General features: G+C 34.6%; 1 protein-coding gene across 4 annotated transcripts in view; it reads right to left on the bottom strand.

Moving 5' to 3' along the window:
* Positions 1-20,653, bottom strand: part of DGKB (diacylglycerol kinase beta) — a 1,179,919-nt gene that overhangs the window by 997,676 nt on the left and 161,590 nt on the right. For all 4 annotated transcript variants that reach the window (XM_053714112.1, XM_053714113.1, XM_053714111.1 and 1 more), the window contains 3 exons: positions 11,040-11,114; positions 8,870-8,989; positions 1,754-1,871 (listed from right to left, as the gene is read on the bottom strand). In XM_053714112.1, the coding sequence (XP_053570087.1) occupies positions 1,754-1,871; positions 8,870-8,989; positions 11,040-11,114 (313 nt within the window). The remainder of the gene's footprint in view (positions 1-1,753; positions 1,872-8,869; positions 8,990-11,039; positions 11,115-20,653) is intronic.

The raw sequence follows: 20,653 nt of genomic DNA on the forward strand, positions 1-20,653 counted from the left end.
TTAAAAGGTTTTATACTGGATTTTTATATCAGTATCTGTGCATATTCTTCTTTATAGTAGTGTATATTACATGTAGTTAAATTAAAATTGGTGTACACTGTCCCTTTAATTGCTAACTTGGTAACTTTCCCACTACAATCAGTGTAATAATATACCTAAATACTCCTTCTTCTAGATCAACATAAATCTGATATGTGCAACATTAGGCCTTACATTTTTGAGAATAAAACACTAATTTTAGATTTTATTTAATGCTATCTAGACAATATATTACTATTTATATGCCATTTAGTGTTTCATGTAAATTTAAAATAAATGTAAAAGAAGAATATTTTTTAAAATTAAGTTTCTAACAAATAAAAATCAATTTGCCATTTTATCACATCCTATAGTATATAAACTAATTACTCTTCTCTTTATAACCACTTCAATAAGATGATTTAAAACAAGTCCTTTCATAAACCAATTTTGATAGTACCATTATTCTTATTCATATTATTATCATTATCATCATCACCATGCGTAAATATAAACATGTCAGTGATTTGTGGTAGAAATATAGGCAAATAATAGACTAAACAAAACTAATAAATGCAATATATTGGTTAAATGGACAGTCAAGTCCAAAAAAACTTTCATGATTCAGTTAGGGCATGTCAATTTAAACAACTTTCCAATTTACTTTAATCACCAATTTTGCTTTGTTCTCTTGGTATTCTTAGATGAAAGCTAAACCTAGGAGGTTCATATGCTAATTTCTTAGACCTTGGAAGCCACCTCTAAGCTGAATGCATTTTGACCACTAGACGGCATTAGTTCCTGTATTTCATATAGATAACATTGAGCTCATGCACGTGAATTTACAGAGGAGTGAGCACTGATTGGCTAAAATGCAAGTCTGTCAAAAGAACTGAAATAAGGGGGCAGTCTGCAGAGGTTTAGTTATAAGGTTACCACAGCGATAAAAAGTTTATTATTATAACTGTGTTGGTTGTGCAAAACTAGGGAATGAGTAATTAAGGGATTATCTATCTGTTAAAACAACAAACATGCTGGTGTTGACCATTTCCTTTCAAGGATAGTTTATTAAATCTGATTATTTAGAATACATTATAAAATATTTTTGTACTTGTAAAAACATGATTGCAAAATGCTTATCTCAAAACATAGAATATTATTTAGAGAGTATTTATTAGAGCTTTAATAAATAAGTCCCCATAGGGCCTGTCTGGGATCAATAGATACTTTATATTTATAATAAAATGTGTTAATTTGTGTGTTTTGGGGCTGCTTTGGTTTACCCAGAAATGTTAAATGTTATTTGGAAAAATATAAAAATAATAATGGAGGCAAATAGTAAAATATTGTATCACATGATCTTAATATGTTAGGATATTGTTAGCTTGCAGTCTATCTTACTTGGTGTACTTTATTATTTTAAATACAGAATTGCAACCTGTATTATTAATTAATTTTAAAATTAAAATAATTGTCTAAATATTGTTGGGAAATATATTTAGTAAAATGGTATAGACACCTTATGTTAAACCTTTGTTTTATTTGCAGAATGGAGTATTATACAGTTGTAAGTTTTATTTTAGGGGATAATATTGTCTTTTTTTTTTTAATAAACCTAAATTATCTACACAAACACTAGTGTGGGTAAATAACAAAATTGAAGCAAATATATTGAAGAATATTGTACTAATTATGGAATAGTTTTTAAAGCATTTAACAGATACTTGGTACTTACAAGAGCAGCATAATCCTTGCTTTCCAAGTCCAATCAACATATTCAAACAAAGGTTGCAATAGGCAGGTTTGTTAAAGTGCTTTAGTCTCCAAACATGCTGTCCGTCATCCTTAACATTCTGCACAGATCCAAAACAAGACACTATTAAACTATTGTAGTAAGTCAATCATATACTTTTTTGGTATTTAGCAGATATGCAACAGGTTAAAGGAGATACACATTTAAAACTTAAAACGTGTAATGGGAAGTTACTATTTTATATGCACATGAAACCCCAAATTTTTCTTTCATGATTCAGATACAAATTTTAAACATTTTTCCAATTTACTTCTATTATCAATTTTGCTTCATTTTCTTGGTATCCTTTGTGAAGACGTAGCAGCAATGAACTATTAGTGGGAGCTAGCTGAACACATCAGATGTGACAATGACAAGAGCCACTAGTCAACAGCTAGCTCCCAGAAGTGCTTTGCTGCTGCTAAGCCTACTAAGGTATGGTTTTCAACAAAGGATAGCAAAAGAACAAGATAATTATATAACAGAAGTCAATTGGAAAGGGATTTAAAAATCAAATGATGTATCTGAATCATAAAAACTTTAATTTTGACTTTACTGTTAAACATAATAATATAAAATAATATAAAGTGCTGAGTTAAAATGTTTAATTGCATAAAAATAGAATTTGGATGGAAATAGCATTACAATTTTACGTACTAAGGGCCAGATTACAAGTGTTACACGTGAGCGATATCGTATTTTCGCATCAGTTTGCACACAGGTTAAATTGCGCAGGTATTACAAGTAGAAAGTAATGGCGAATGCTTGAGCGCAATTCAAGTTAACGCTCATCGGGTTAACGCATCCTCAAAGCTGCAAAACAAAAAAGTGTCACAAAACACATCAAAACTACGTTACAAAGTACAGTTACACTTATAGTAACGCCATCTAATAAACAGAATATTAAAACATATTGCATAAAAAGTTATAAGGGCTCAAAGATATGAGGTCTCGGGTGTTGTAAAACATTAAAATCATGTTTATGCAATATTTATATTTAATAAAGTGTTATACTGATATTTCACATTCCAATAATCTGCACATAGCAGCATATGTTCTAAGTATTTCAAAATAGATATTCCTATATATATATATCTGTATATAACTATACCTATATATAATCATCTATATATATATATATATTGGTAAAGATATATATTGTACCAAAAAAAAAACCATATATATATATATATATATATATATATATATATAGTATATATATATAAATATTTATTTATGAATAAATAGAACATATTCTGTTATATGCAAAACATTGGAATGTGAAATATTCATATTTTCATGTCGGGTTAGGGCAAATGAGAATATGCGATCATATTCTCCATTGATTTCTTTGTATGTTCGGCTTTTTGCCCGCATCAGGTACCTGCGAGAGCGATAACTTTTTACTTTTTACTCATAATACCAGCATAATTCTCCACACGCAACAAGTTTACTTCAAGCAGAATTAGCGCTTTAGTGAAAGTGCTAAATAGCGCACCACTTGTAATCCGGCCCAATACCATTGTAACCCGACTTGCGCAAAAAGTTGACTTCTAGCGCTATTAGCGCTCTAGTGAAAGCACTAAATAGTGCTCCACTCGTAATCTGAGCCTAAATTTTTATATTCTTAAAATAAACTGGAAAATAATAATTTAGATTTGTATTCATTTTTTATCATCTTCAATAAATAAAGGTCATTTTCTAGACAATTATTTTTACATGCATTATGTTAGGTACTTGCAAAACAAGGTTACCTTAATTAAAAGCATTTGAGAAATACAATTACACAATAAAAAAAAATACCTGAGAACACCATTACCAGACAAAATTAAAACTTTATAGAAATTTATCCAAACTTTAGTCCCTGTTTTTCATTAAAAAAAATCTTTGTATTTAACTTATTTATTTATTTTTTACTTCTTTGCAATGACATTTATATAAACAACAAGTGCTGCTTCCTGATGTATTAGTTTAGCAGCTAAAGCATCTTGTCAGGGAAATTTAGTTTAGGCAACTAAGACAAGCTGTCAGGGAACAGTATATGAAATGTAAGTTTCACCTATCAACTAACTGCAGATACTAGTTTGTTGCCAAGGTAACCATGTGCAGCTGGCTAGGGAGAGTGGGAAAATAGCAGTATGGGGAAAGAAGAATACAGTAGTATTACACAGGAAGGCAATACCCAGGCAAGTTCACTCTCAATTTAAAGAACTTTAATAAACATACATTTTAAACATATATGGCAAAATACCAGTCATTCTTGCTTCAAATTTCACACTATGTTTTCTGAATACTGTGTCCCTTAAAGCCTTTAAGTTAAAGGGATAGTAAAGTCCAAATTAAACTTCCATGATTCAGATAGGGCATGCAATTTTAAACAACTTTCTAATTTACTTTTATCATCAGATTTGCTTTGTTCTCTTGTTATTCTTAGTTGAAAGCTAAACCTAGGTAGGTTCATATGCTAATTTCTAAGCCCTTGAAGGCCGCCTCTCATCTGAATGCATTTTACCGTTTTTCACAGCTAGAGGGCATTAGTTCATGTGTTTCTTATAGATAACACTGTGCTCACGCACATGAAGTTATTTTAGAGTCAGCACTAATTGCCTGAAATGCAAATCTGTCAAAAGATCTGAGATTAGGAGGCAGTCAGCAGAAGCTTAGATACTAGGTAATTACAGAGGTAAAAAGTATATTTCTATAACATTGTTGGTTATGGAAAACTGGGGAATGGGTAATAAAGGGATTATCTATCTTATTAAACAATAATATTTTTGGTGTTTACTATATCTTTAAAGCTGTTAGAGGTACAAATATGGCAACAGGAAAATCTGGATTTTAGTGAGTGTTTCCCCATTTCAACACAAAATAAAAATAATATATATATATATATATATATATATACATGGTCAATGGGAAAGAAAAACATAGCATCTAATTGTGATATTAATGACGACTTGACTGCCGCCCTAAAGTGTTTGAATACAGTATAAAGAATAATACAAATGAATGACGTGTGCAATTTAATGTCAATTTGTGTAACGTTACAATCAATATAAAACAATTCCAACTGCAATCATTACCAAGCTCAGATGAAGCAGTTTTGTACTTCTGACTGAAATAACCCCCTAGCATAATTTGTATACTGTTTTGTTATTATAAATTTAAAAGCCACATCATATTTAATCTAAAAAATAAAACACAACATTTTAAAGTAACAGTAAAAGAAGCCCACAATCAACACAACAGAAAGAACATAGAAAAAAAAGTATAATTTCAAAAATTGTTGCTGAAACACAAAAGATATATCTATATATTTAATTAATACATGTGCATGCCCTAAATGTAGTTAACTGACATGCAGCTTGTATTGCCAGAAACGCATATACATCCTGCACATCATTTTCCTTCAGTTTTAACTGTACAGCCAATTTATTTCTTTAAAAAGATAATTGGTTTGAGTAATTGTTATTACTGAGCATTGCACTCTCTTGTCTTTCATTACTGTGTTTTACATGATGTATCACAAACTGCACGGTCTATTTAGAAAGCTTTGGCCTTTTAAATGAAAATAAAAAAGTAGGTTGGAAAAAATTTGGATGTGTTTACTGACTTTGATCAGTTAAACAGGGGACAAAGTTTTGCTAGGCACAAAACAACAACAATAAAAAAGTAAGACAAACTGAACCATCTTTGAAATTGAAAAATATTCATATAAATATTAATAAAAATGTTTAATAAGGGTTCAAAGGTATATGGCATATCAAAGTGCAATATATACTGTATATATATATATATATATATATATATATATATATGTATATATATATATATGTGTGTGTGTGTGTGTGTGTCTATATAATAATTCAAAAATAATGTTTAATAATGTGTTTTACTGTGTATTTAGTGTGAATATTTTACATTCCTATGTTCTTTAAATAGGGGAAAATGTTATTTATATTATTGAATTTAAATTCATATATATATATAATTATTAATAATTCATCATTATAGTTAATAATGCACCTTATGATAACTAATTATTCATGTGCGCTTACCTGACATCATGTTTGACCTAAAGCGTGCAACCCAAAGTGCGTTAAGCATATTTTACATTCCAATGTTCTTCACATAGAAAAAAAATTACTTTTTAAATATAAATTTCTATATAAATGATACTGCTAGTGTAAAATATATATTTACACCTATATATCTATATGAACAGCTATATAGGTATATATACATATATATATATATATATATATATATATAAATAACATTTTCCTGTATGTGAAGAATATTGGAATGTAAGATATTAATAACTCCTGTCTGGTTAGCGCACGAGCGATAAGTATTAGGTTTTGCCTTCTATTCTCTCTATTAAAGTCTATGGAGAGAAAAAGTTGTGTGGTCATTATATTTAAGTCCTAAAGTTAGCGCACTCGTGCAAATTTTTTACTTTCAATTTGTAATACCCGTGCTAATCCGCTGGCAAAAGCTTTACTTCTGGCAGGGTTAACATTCAAGTGAAATTGCTAACTAGCGCGCCACTTGTAATCTTGCACAATGTGTGCTGACTACTGAAGACGTGACCAAAAAACTTCTATTTCCAAGTGGGTAAAATATGTGCTACTAGTGTTTACATGAAGAAAAAAAAAATCCTGACTAGCACTCTGGTGGCTTTAATATATATATATATATATATAGAGAGAGAGAGAGAGAGAGAGAGTCCAGAAAATAAAGAGCACTCACCAGGTCTTAATATCATAAAGCAACCAAAGCTTTTATTTCACAAAGTAACGTTTCCAGGATGATTTTAACCCCGTCCCGTCTGAGGACAGGGTTAAAATCCTCGAAACGTTACTTTGTGAAATGAAAGCTTTGGTTGCTTTATGATATTAAGACCTGGTGAGTGCTCTTTATTTTCGGGACTCTGGATTAGCACTTTGTGGCATTGGATGCATCCCAGGCAGTTGTTTATATGGAGTGAGTGCAGAGTTCACCTGGAATATCTATCTATCTATCTATCTATCTATATATAATGTTTCAAAAGGAATCAGATAGTCATATTGTGCATATTATTAATTACTTGGGAGTTATTTGCAATGTTGTAATCTTTAAAATGTTATTAAATACTCTTAGACTTACATATATGTAAAGAAATGTGTATGTTGATGTAAATTATGTAAAAAAAAAGTGAATTCCACTTATGGCTGGAATCAGTAGCAATGTACAATTCCATTTAATTTTCCTTAGACTATACTATTTTCGATTACAGTAATATTTAACAGCTAATTTAATCATATTTTATTTACTTTCATTAATTTCCTCAATTTATTGAATTATACTCATATAGATCAAAATCTGCAGCCAAAGCAACTGATGGTGCGTTCAAGAGTATTATGAAAATTAGTCTCATATCGCCATCTAGTGGCACTAAACTAGAAAGTCATTACAAAAAAGTCACATTTCATATGTGGAATGTATAGTTTGTATTGATACAAAATGAATTATAAATATGAGAATAAGCGTATTTTATAAATATATTAAAAAGTGCTTTTGCAAAATGTGAGACTTAATGTGAATTAAGGGGCTCATCTAATGGTGATGTCCCCTATCTGAAAGCTTTTTTATTCAAACTTGAATGAAACTATGATAAGTGTAATCATTATTTGTATTTTGAGCTGTGCACTATTTTGAAACCTCAAAATTAATGAATAATTAAAAAAATAAATCAAATAAATCAACATCAAAATATATTGTTTGAGTCATTTTATACTATTTTTCTGGCCACAAATGCCATTTATCAATTTGCCGTGATCACAATAGCGCAATGTTGTTTATTTTCTGCACCAGTGAACGTGTTTTTGGCAATCACAATCCATTTTAGAGTTACTTTTCAAAACCTTTATGAGGTCAGTTTTGACTTTTCAAATTCAAATTCGATATCTCAAGGCACTTGATAAAGCCTCGAAAGTGCATTTTGGAGATCTTTACATCTATGTCAAGACAATTTGGAAACAGTCTATTATCTTGCACATGTGAAAAACACTTTGAAATGGCCACATGAGACATTGTAAAGGTCTATTAACAGACATGATACTAATTAATTAAAAGCTATATTCATTACTATTGGATATGCTATATACAGTGGACAGGGCACACATTTACATATGTTTAGGTTCATATGCAAATGTATATATGAGTATGTACAGCTAAGGAGATTTGCAGAAAGAGTCACATCTGGACCCTAACATCTACAAAAGTTGTGTTTTAATACAAAAAAAATTGTCACCAACAGCACTCGCAGCTTAATAACCAAGTTTTAAAATGAAATTGCACAATCATGACTTTTATAGGAACCTATTGCAATCGGTTTCCATCTGTACCCCTGCTAAACCATCTAAATGCAAATTGTTTGTTGGCATACTGGGCACAATTGTTCAATCTCTATATGGTCATTAAACGTAAAATTTCTATTATTTCTTAAAGTACCGATTCCATTTTTGAGTATTCTTAAAAAAAGATTGTAATTACAGATTTTTACTGAAAGTGCTTATAATATTTTCTTATACTGGATATTAAAAGTACAGAAACTGTAAAGTGTGAACCCACTCAACAAGATTGTTCCTTTGTGACTGAATTTTATAGGGGACGCACATTCATGCACGCTAAGTCCAAACACTTTTACTGTAAAAGTAAACGGTAAAAGTTGACTATTGTATCCATCAGTTTCAGGTGATCACCCAGTTTCTTTTTTGAGAACAAGTATTTATTAAACGAAAAAGCCTTTTTAGGAGCATTTCTGTTGAAAAGGTGTTTGTGGCTGTTGGCTTTTCACTAACAAATTGGTTTTGTGTTGTTATTACCCGAGAAACTCTTTGACCAGCTTGGGCAAAAGGCAAAAAGCCATTTAAGAGAAAATTGGCAATAGATTGTAATCATCTACATATTTTTAAATATATTGTCATGAACAAATATATAACGATTATATGAAGAAGCAATTATATGCAATATCATAATATAATTTCTTAAAATCTAACCTCTCTGAGTACTTACATTTTCTAAGCCAAGGAGAACAAGGAGTGGGATTGTTGTCATTCCACCTTGGATCCATTCATCTAATGATACAGTTCCATCATGGTCATAATCAATTTCTTCCATCATTTCCCGAAGTATCTAAAAGCATAAATAATTCATATTTATTTTATTTTACGTGGTATTCAATGTTTTCTAATATATTCTATTTTTACACAATTTTTTCATGAAAAGATAAAGGGGCTTATCTATCAAGCTCCGTACGGAGCTTGAGGGCCCGTGTTTCTGGCGAACCTGCAGGCTCGCCAGAAACAGCAGTTATGAAGCAGCGGCCTAAAGACCGCTGCTCCATAACCCTGTCCGTCTGCTCTGATGAGGCGGACAGGAATTGCCAGAATTCAACCCGATCGAGTACGATCGGGTTGATTGACACCCCCCTGCTGGCCGCGAGTCTTCAGGGGGCGGCGTTGCTCCAGCAGCTCACAAGAGCTGCTGGCGCAATGCTGAATACGGAGAGCATGATGCTCTCCGCATTCAGCGATGTCTGTCGGACCTGATCCAAAGAGTTTATTTTGTTGAAAGATGAAAACAAACCAAGAAAGAAACATGCTAAGACTATGCCAGGTTTAAAAGAACAAATGTGTAGGGTAAATTAAATGTAATTGGAGTGGTAGTTAATTAAAGTAAAACGATTTATTATGGGTCAATTAGGGTTGTGGGTTATTAAAATTAAGGATAATTAAGGTAAAAAAAGTTGTTATGAGAAAAGTCGAATAGGGGATTTAGAGAAGAAGATTTCAATGTTATAATGTTACTTAGGGTAGGGGTAAATCAATTATTGTGATTGGTATTATAAGTGTTGATTATTGAAAGTGAGGTTGTCTATTTTGTGGAGTTGACTGTTGGGGTACTCTTTATGTCTTTGATAGCCAGTAAGTAAAGATTCCTGGAGGGTTTTCATTGTGTCTACAGATGACACAATCTAGTTGTTAAGTGCTGTGGAAGCTGGTAATTATAGGGTTAATTATGGGTTGGGAGCTGGTGGTGAGGGTATTTACAATGACTTGGTAGCTAATAATTAGGGGTTTAATGACGCTGCAAGGTTTGCAATAAAGGGATTAATGATGGCTTGAGAGCTGGCATTTAAGGGGTTATTGATGGGTTGGTAGCTGAAATTTAGGGGTTTCTCAATGAGTTGGCAGCTCGAAGTTGTATGAATAATGATGTGATGGGTGCTGGCAGTAAAGGGTTAACAATTTCATAGAAGCTGGATGTCACTGGGGGCTAGAAGGTTAATAATATGATGATTAATTATAGAACAAGCAAAAAAAAAAGTCTGATAAGTCTTCGCCCTTGTATGACTGGCTCTGCGTCTAGAGGGCCAATATTTACCATTGCACACTACAGCTAGTGTGAAATGCTGTCCCAGCTTGCGTGCAATCAATCGTGCTTTGGCAAGGGCCATCAATCTCCCCGATCGGAAAAGGCCAGGGGGATTGACATAGGCAAAGTGGGCTAAGAATCAGCAGTCTGATGACCCCTGCTTCTTAAATCTCAGCTACAGGTTCGCTTATGCTACCACCCATTGATAAATCTTATAGTTGAGTGTTTCTTGTAGTAAATTAACGCTCAATGGTTTATTACAAATAGTTCATATGATACATATACAGTTGATAAATCTCTATTCTGCTAAGGGACCTGATATTCAAAACCTTACTGGCATGGAGAGAAATCATACAACATCTTTGGTATTTTTTGTATTGTAGTGTAGGAGTCTTTGTTTCACACACAGAACACTACATAGCAACATAAACATTTTTCAAGATAAAATTTGTTTCTAAACTTTTTTAACGGACTTGCCATCCTGACGAGACTTCCTAGGATATCTCACCTAATCGGCAGGGTTTTGAATATCAAGCCCTAGGTGAGCTTGGAATAAGTGGTTCAGTGAATCACATTTTATATTGCTATTTTAAATAACGTAGATAACATTTCTCTTTGAAATGTAACAGTGTTTTGTTTTCATTTATATTTTAAGAATGATGAAAAGCAAGTCTCGTGTCTTAGAAGGGTACTGATATTCATTAGTATCCTTAAATACCTCAAGTATATGATTAAAAATATGATAAATTATACAAAATAACAAGCAAATTAAACTGTAGTAAATACGTAGATAGATAACTATACTTACAGGACAAAGCTCTGTGACATCCCATTCTAAATATTCAGCAACATGCATCATCTGTGTGATGATACATTCAAGTTCCTAAAAAAAGATTAAAAACATACAACATTAATCAGTATATATTTTGTATGATGAAATAAAACCACATTTTCAGACTTTCCAAACACTACCCATTGTTTGCCTATGGAGAAGTAAATACAGACTTGCTACCGGCTTGGTACTGTTAGCAAAACTGACTTTGATTTACACTTATATTACAATCTCAAAGTATTTAATGTCCCTTTCACACACATTGTTGACAAAATTATCCTGCAATTATAGGGACAGTCTACTGTACACCTTAGTCATCTTAAAGTCTTACTTTAGATTAAGCTGCAAATATCCTGCACCCTTTCTATATCATGCAGCAGGAAAGATAAAAAAGTTATTTTAAAATGACTATTGTATTTGGTCACTGAAATGGCTGCCAAGCGCCACCCTCTGATGACATCACAATATGGGCCTCATTAAAGGCTTCATTAGTTACAAAATACTCACTAATTGGATTCAGCAGACTGTCAGTGCTATTCAGCAGAGAGTATAGATGCAGCCCAGATCGTGATGTCATCAGTGGGCGGAGCTTGGCAGCCATTTCAAAGTGACCAGAAACTATAGTCATTTTAAAATAACTGTTTTACTGTTACTGCTGCATGATATAGAAAGGGTGCATGATGAGATTAGCAGTTTAAGCTAATGTAAGACTTTAAGATAATGAACAAACTATGGTATGAATAAAAAAATGCTTGTAATTTTATTAAAGACTACCTTCATGACATTTATTTTGTCAAACATCTTAATTTTTGACAACTAAATTATCCAAACTTAATTAATCATACATTTTGTGGGATAACACAAGTATTATATAATGCAAAAACTAAATAAAGTAAAATACTGTCTTGTATGCATTTAAAGTATCCTTAAGTGTTAAAACCACAACTTCTTACATTCCCACCTATCAGCCATACTGATATAATCACAACACACATAACATAGAAGAAGACCATGACCATGGTAACATTTATTTAGTCAGGCAACCAAACAATAATTTAATAACATTTTTGTAATTTAGAAAACAAGGTGGTAGCAACTGAGTTCCCTAACACTATAACCTCAAGCACACAAAGGTTTATTGCATAGCCTCTGCTGAGCTTTTCCCTTGAAAAATGTGTGGTATGGACCATTAGGGGTTTACTGTCTAGCTGGCCCATGGGGAAAGGCGCTACAAGCTCCGACTTGCAGGATCATGCCCCTCCCATTAGCTTAACCATACCCATACGGACCCACATATTAATTTGGGCTGCAACAATACAAGGAACTCCAAACCTTATGGGCCTATTGGTGTAAGCCTTTACAACATTCAACACTGAACAGTGGCTCAAAATTATGGGTTTGGGCTTATAAAGGGTAGGTTGAATAACCAAGCCATGGCAAAACCGTCTATAGCCACTCTAAAGGCTGCCGATTACCCAGTGCCACCCCAACTGCTCCTGTAACTGAAATACAAACCACAAAACAAATTAAGGGGGAAATAAGGGTGGGGAAAATTTTCATCTTAGCAATCAAGCAACCAAAAAGGAAGAAGGTCATCAGGAAGAGCCTTATATAAGGTAAGAAACTAATCCAACCACAACATTGGCAACAGTTTTGCTATAACTTGCTAGCCTCACGTTGCAGTAAGGTAGGTTTATCATTAATGCGTTTCATACACAATTGTAACATATACTATCATTAAGCATGTTACTTATAAGCTAAACCATCTATGTAAAAAAGGAAGATATTTTATCTCAAAAGTTCCTCATTAGACACATCCCACTGTAAAGGGACTTTAAGCAGCCAATGAGAGAGCATGTATTAAGCATGTGCAGTGATACTCACGTTATTTGCCTCCTTTGTTTAATGTAATTTTCTATGAAATCTTGCGAGATTTGAGTGAAATCCCACAAGATCACATTAACCCCTTAATGACCGCAGCATTTTTCCATTTTCTGTCCGTTTGGGACCAAGGCTATTTTTACATTTCTGCAGTGTTTGTGTTTAGCTGTAATTCTCCTCTTACTCATTCACTGTACCCACACATATTATATACCGTTTTTCTCGCCATTAAGTGGACTTTCTAAAGATACCATTATTTTCATCATATCTTATAATTAACTATAAAAAAAATTATATAATATGAGGAAAAAATGGAAAAAACCCACTTTTTCTAACTCTGACCCCCAAAATCTGTTACACATCTACAACCACCAAAAAACACCCATGCTAAATAGTTTCTAAATTTTGTCCTGAGTTAAGAAATACCCAATGTTTACATGTTCTTAGCTTTTTTTGCAAGTTATAGGGCCATAAGTACAATTAGCACTTTGCTATTTCCAAACCCCTTTTTTTCAAAATTAGCGCTAGTTACATTGGAACACTAATATCTTTCAGGAATCCCTGAATATCCCTTGACATGTATATATTTTTATTTAGAAGACACCCCAAAGTATTGATCTAGGCCCATTTTGGTATATTTCATGCCACCATTTCACTGCCAAATGCAATCAAATAAAAAAAATTGTTCACTTTTTCACAATTTTGTTCACAAACTTTAGGTTTCTCACTGAAATTATTTACAAACAACTTGTGCAATTATGGCATAAATGGTTGTAAATTCTTCTCTGGGATCCCCTTTGTTCATAAATAGCAGACATGTATGGCTTTTGTTGTTGCTTTTTGGTAATTAGAAGGGCGCTAAATGCCACTGCGCACCACACGTGTATTATGCCCAGCAGTGAAGGGGTTAATTAGGGAGCATGTAGGGAGCTTCTAGGGTTATTTTTAGCTTTAGTGTAGTCTAGTAGACAACCCAAAGTATTGATCTAGGCCCATTTTGGTATATTTCATGACACCATTTCACCGCCAGATGCGATCAAATTAAAAAAAAACGTTAAATTTTTCACAATTTTAGGTTTCTCACTGAAATCATTTACAAACAGCTTGTGCAATTATGGCACAGATGGTTGTAAATGCTTCTCTGGGATCCCCTTTGTTCAGAAATAGCAGACATATATGGCTTTGGCGTTGCTTTTTGTTAATTAGAAGGCCACTAAATGCCGATGCGCATCACACGTGTATTATGGCTAGCAGTGAAGGGGTTAATTATGTAGCTTGTAGGGAGCTTGCAGGGTTAATTTTAGCTTTAGTGTAGAGCTCAGCCTCCCACCTGAAACATCAGACCCCCTGATCCCTCCCAAACAGCTCTCTTCCCTCCCCCACCTCACAATTGTCCCCGCCATCTTAAGTACTGGCAGAAACTCTGCCAGTACTAAAATAAAAGGTATATTTGTGGGTTTTTTTAGTTTTTTTTTTTAGCATATTTACATATGCTGCTTTGTAGTATCCCCCTTAGCCCCCAACCTCACTGATCCCACACCAAACAGCTCTCTAACCCTCCCCCTCTGCCTTAGCGGGCGCCATCTTGGGTACTGGCAGCTGTCTGCCAGTACCCAGTTTAGTAAAAAAATAAATCTTTTTTTTTTTTAAATCCCCTTTTCTGTAGTGTAGCTGTCCCCCCAACCTCCCACCAGTTGCAGATCACTTAGAAACATTATTATTTTCTTGTTTATTATAGCTATTTTCAGATTTGTTTTTCTGTAGTGCAGCGGTTCCCTCCCGCTCCCGCCCCGTGCACGCGCCCGCCCGCAGCCCCCCGTGCACGCGCGCGCTCACATGCGCGCCCCCGTCGCTCCCGCCCCCGATCCCGCCCCCCTGCACATTACACGGCGCATCAATGGCCGCCCACCCGCCTCCCAAGTCCGCTCCCACCCACCAACGATACCGGCCATCGATGTCCGGTGCAGAGAGGGCCACAGAGTGGCTCTCTCTGCACCGGATGGCCATTTAAGGTTATTGCAGGATGCCTCCATATCGAGGCATCACTGCAATAACCGGAAAGCAGCTGGAAGCGAGCAGGATCGCTTCCAGCTGCTTTCCACACCGAGGACGTGCAGGGTACGTCCTCAGGCGTTAACTGCCTTTTTTTTGAGGACGTACCCTGCACGTCCTCGGTCGTTAAGGGGTTAAAGCAAAGTGTGTGATGGTCCTGATTGCCTGTTTTTTTTTTCATCAAGTAAATAAAAGTAAAAAGTAAGGGGATAGGAAATCCAAAGTAAAAATTATATGAAGTAGATTGTCCATGTAATTTTAAGATACTTTTAAATTAAATTGTATTATTAAATTTACTTTGTACTCTTTCTATTCTATGTTAAAGTAAAAGATCTACATACCCTACACTCAGGTTAACTGTTACACAAGTCAAAAAAGTTGCACAAATCACATAAAAATTATATATAAAAGTACAGTTGCACTCATAATATATATATATATATATATATATATATATATACAGTATATATATGTATATATGGGTGTACATATGTATTTACAGACATACAGTATATACACATAATTACATATGCATACATAAATAAATATATATATATATATGTGTGTGTGTGTGTGTGTATGTGTATATTGGAGCGCTTTGCAGTCGAGTAGCTGAACTTGTAAAATCATATTTATGCAATATTCATATTTAATAAAGTGTTTAACTCTGTGGGTACTGTAAATATGTTCTATGTATTTTTAAATAGATATTCATATATATATATATATATATATATATATATATATATATATATATATATATTTAAATATATATATATATATATAAATATATATATATATATATATATATATATATATATATATATATATATAAAATACCTTTTGTTTATCATATATATATATTTATGAATAAATAGAACATTTTCTTCTGTGTGAAGAACATTGGAATGTTAAATATTAATATTTCATGTCAGGTTAGGGCAATTGAGAAAACACAATTGGATTCTTTCAATTTGTAGGGTGGTAGTATTTGTTTCCTTATTTTACACTCCATTGTAGTCTATGGAGAAATACATTAATGCGGTTGTGATATTCAAAGTTCGGCTTTTTTGCGCATGCCAGGTTAGCACTTGGGCAAAAAACTTTTTACTTTCAAAAAGTTTACTTCTAGCAAATATATCAATCGTGCGTGATCACTAAATAGCACGCTACTTGTAATCTATCCCTAAATATGTTTAGTTAGTTCCCATTAGTGCATTGCTGCTCTTGAACTGACTTTAACTATGGGCCTCTGTGATGGAGTGTATGAACTCATTCCTGTAGAAAGGGTTAATTTCTCTACAGGGAAAAATACTATCCTGAAAGAAACAAAATGCTGTAAGGCTTGCCAGCTCACTGCTGAACATATTACTATTAGTAACAGGCAAACTACACGAAGCCAATTAGCAACAGCTGAGGATAATTAGAGAGCTATATAAGGCAGGTCTTGCAAGCAAGATTGGATACGTTTGGATCTCAGACAGGGAAGTAGCAAGAAACTGGCGGCTAGATTTAGAGTTGGGCCGTAGCCATGAAAACCAGCGTTAGAGGCTCCTAACGCTGGTTTTTACCGCCCTCTGGTATTTGGAGTCAGGAAAGGGTCTAACGCTCACTTTCCAGCCGCAACTTTTCCATATCGCAGATCCCCCTACGCCATTTGCGTATCCTATCTTTTCAATGGGATCTTTCTAACGCCGGTATTTAGAGTCGTGGCTGAAGTGAGCGTTAGAAATCTAACGACAAAACTCCAGCCGCAGAAAAAAGTCAGTAGTTAAGAGCTTTCTGGGCTAACACCGGTTTATAAAGCTCTTAACTACTGTGCTCTAAAGTACACTAAAACCCATAAACTACCTATGTACCCCTAAACCGAGGTCCCCCCACATCGCCGCCACTCTATTAAATTTTTTAAACCCTAATCTGCCGCTCCGTACACCACTGCTACCTACATTATACCTATGTACCCTTAATCTGCTGCCCCTAACACCGCCGACCCCTATATTATATTTATTAACCCCTAATCTGCCTCCCACAACGTCGCCTCCACCTACCTACAATAATTAACCCCTAATCTGCCGACCGAACCGCACCGCTACTATAATAAATGTATTAACCCCTAATCCGCCTCACTCCCGCCTCAATAACCCTATAATAAATAGTATTAACCCCTAATCTGCACTCCCTAACATCGCCGACACCTAACTTCAAACATTATCCCCTAATCTGCCGACCGGATCGCACCGCTACTATAATAAATGTATACCCCTAAAGCTAATTCTAACCCTAACCCTAACACCCCCCTAAGTTAAATATAATTTAAATCTAACGAAATAAATTATTTCTTATTAAATAAATTAATCCTATTTAAAGCTAAATACTTACCTGTAAAATAAACCCTAATATAGCTGCAATATAAATTATAATTATATTGTAGCTATTTTAGGATTAATATTTATTTTACAGGCAACTTTGTAATTATTTTAAACAGGTACAATAGCTATTAAATAGTTAAGAACTATTTAATAGCTAAAATAGTTAAAATAATTACAAAATTACCTGTAAAATAAATCCTAACCTAAGTTACATTTAAACCTAACACTACACTATCAATAAATTAATTAAATAAAATACCTACAAATAACTACAATGAAATAAACTAACTAAAGTACAAAAAATAAAAAAGAACTAAGTTACAAAAAATAAAAAAATATTTACAAACATTAGAAAAATATTACAACAATTTTAAACTAATTACATCTACTCTAAGCCCCCTAATAAAATAACAAAGACCCCCAAAATAAAAAAATGCCCTATCCTATTCTAAATTTAAAAAGTTCAAAGCTCTTTTACCTTACCAGCCCTGAAAAGGGCCCTTTGCGGGGCATGCCCCAAAGAATTCAGCTCTTTTGCCTGTAAAAAAACCCCCATACAATACCTCCCCCCAACATTACAACCCACCACCCACATACCCCTAATCTAACCCAAACCCCCCTTAAATAAACCTAACACTAAGCCCCTGAAGATCTTCCTACCTTGTCTTCACCTCACCGGGTTCAGCGATCGGTCCAGAAGAGGGTCCGAAGTCTTGATCCAAGCGGCGGCTGAAGAACTCCATCATCGGGCTGAAGTCAGAAGTCCATCATCGGGATGAAGTCTTCTATCAAGCCGCATCTTCAATCTTCTTTCTTCCGGAGTGGAGTGGAGCCATCTTCTTCCCAGCCGACGCGGATCCAACCTCTTCAAGCGACGCCTACTCGCCGAATGACGGTTCCTTTAAATGACGTCATCCAAGATGGCGTCCCTCGAATTCCGATTGGCTGATAGGATTCTATCAGCCAATCGGAATTAAGGTAGGAATATTCTATCAGCCAATCAGATTCAAGTTCAATCCGATTGGCTGATCCAATCAGCCAATCAGATTGAGCTCGCATTCTATTGGCTTAGAGTAGGTGTAATTAGTTTAAAATTGTCGTAATATTTTTCTAATGTTTGTAAATACTTTTTTATTTTTTGTAACTTAGTTCTTTTTTATTTTTTGTACTTTAGTTAGTTTATTTCATTGTAGTTATTTGTAGGTATTTTATTTAATTAATTTATTGATAGTGTAGTGTTAGGTTTAATTGTAGGTAATTGTAGGTAGTTTATTTAATTAATTTATTGATAGTGTAGTGTTAGGTTTAATTGTAACTTAGGTTAGGATTTATTTTGCAGGTAATTTTGTAATTATTTTAACTATTTTAGCTATTAAATAGTTATTAACTATTTAATAGCTATTGTACCTGTTTAAAATAATTACAAAGTTGCCTGTAAAATAAATATTAATCCTAAAATAGCTACAATATCATTATAATTTATATTGTAGCTATATTAGGGTTTATTTTACAGGTAAGTATTTAGCTTTAAATAGGAATAATTTATATAATAAGAGTTAATTTATTTAGTTAGATTTAAATTATATTTAACTTAGGGGGGTGTTAGTGTTAGGGTTAGACTTAGCTTTAGGGGTTAATCCATTTATTAGACTAGCGGCGAGATCTGATCGGCAGATTAGGGGTTAATTATTGTAGGTAGCTGGCGGCGACGTTGTGGGGGGCAGATTAGGGGTTAATAAATATAATATAGGGGTCAGCGGTGTTAGGGGCAGCAGATTAGGGGTACATAGATATAATGTAGGTTGCGGCGGTATACGGAGCAGCAGATTAGGGGTTAAAAAAATATGCAGGTGTCAGCGATAGCGGGGGCGGCAGATTAGGGGTTAATAAGTGTAAGGTTAGGGGTGTTTAGACTCGGGGTACATGTTAGGGTGTTAGGTGCAGACTTAGGAAGTGTTTCCCCATAGTAAACAATGGAGCTGCGTTAGGAGCTGAACGCTGCTTTTTTGCAGGTGTTTTTTTTCAGCTCAAACGGCCCCATTGTTTCCTATGGGGAATCGTGCACGAGCACGTTTTTGAAGCTGGCCGCGTCCGTAAGCAACGCTGGTATTTAGAGTTGCAGTGGCGGTAAATATGCTCTACGCTCCCTTTTTTGGAGCCTAACGCAGCCATTCTGTGAACTCTAAATACCAGTGGTATTTAAAAGGTGCGGGGGAAAAAATGCATGCGTAGCTAACGCACCCCTTTGGCCGCAGAACTCTAAATCTAGCCGTGGGAGAGTTGTCTTGGATAACCTGTAGTAAAATGCCTAATGCTTTATCATAAGAACTTGTAGGATTATATAAGTTGTTTGTTTTTCTGTTCAAAGCATATGGCTTTGTATGTGTACTGTTTTTATTTTGCTTGTTTTTTTAACAACAAAAGTGTGGTTGTTTAACCCTTACACTGCTGACTGAAAGTAAAGACTTTTGTTTAAAAGTGAAAACTTATTTTGCATCATTCTGTTTGTGCTCTACATTTCCTGACAAGGACCACTGCAATACAGCCTCATTTATCAAATGCTGAGCGGATAAGGCTCGCTGGCAGGAACCTCTCCACCCCAGCATTACCAGGTATCATTGCATGCCTGCTTCCTAATTTGCATTGAAGGCCGGTGTTCTGGTAAGAGGCCGAACTTTGTAAAAGAGCGAACCATGTCACTTCCTGTGACGTTAAATCAGCTGTTTTACACATTTTAGCCCTAATGCGCATGCATGCCAGCGTCATCACATACCTGGCCGCATACGTCACTGGTAAACTATTTAGACCTGTGAAATTCAGAAACCCTTTCTATAGCGAATGCGTGGTATTTTGTATCACAAATGGGGGGTTTATGGAAAGCTGTTTATTCCTCTCCTCGGCAATATTCGGAACTCCGCCCCCACTGCAACTACTCCCATTAAGCTGAGTCTCTGTGCGTGCATGAGAAACAGCAACTCGGCTATCGCCACTGCTGCTTCTGCTGATCCAGTGCTTACTGCTGCAACAAATGTTTAAACAATGACATTGAAGGGAGTCTGTGAAAAGCTGCATTGGATCAGCAGAAGAAGCAGTGGCGATAGCCGAGTGGCTGTTTGTCATGCACGCACGGAGACTCATCTTAATGGGAGTAGTTGCAGTGGGGGGCGGAGTTCCGAATATTGCCGAGGAGACGAATAAACAGCTTTCCATAAACCCCCCATTTGTGATATAAAATCCCACGCATGCGCTATAGAAAGGGTTTCTGAATTTCACAGGTCTAAGTAGTTT

The sequence above is a fragment of the Bombina bombina genome, chromosome 5, assembly GCF_027579735.1.
Source record: "Bombina bombina isolate aBomBom1 chromosome 5, aBomBom1.pri, whole genome shotgun sequence".
NCBI classification, from domain to species: domain Eukaryota; kingdom Metazoa; phylum Chordata; class Amphibia; order Anura; family Bombinatoridae; genus Bombina; species Bombina bombina.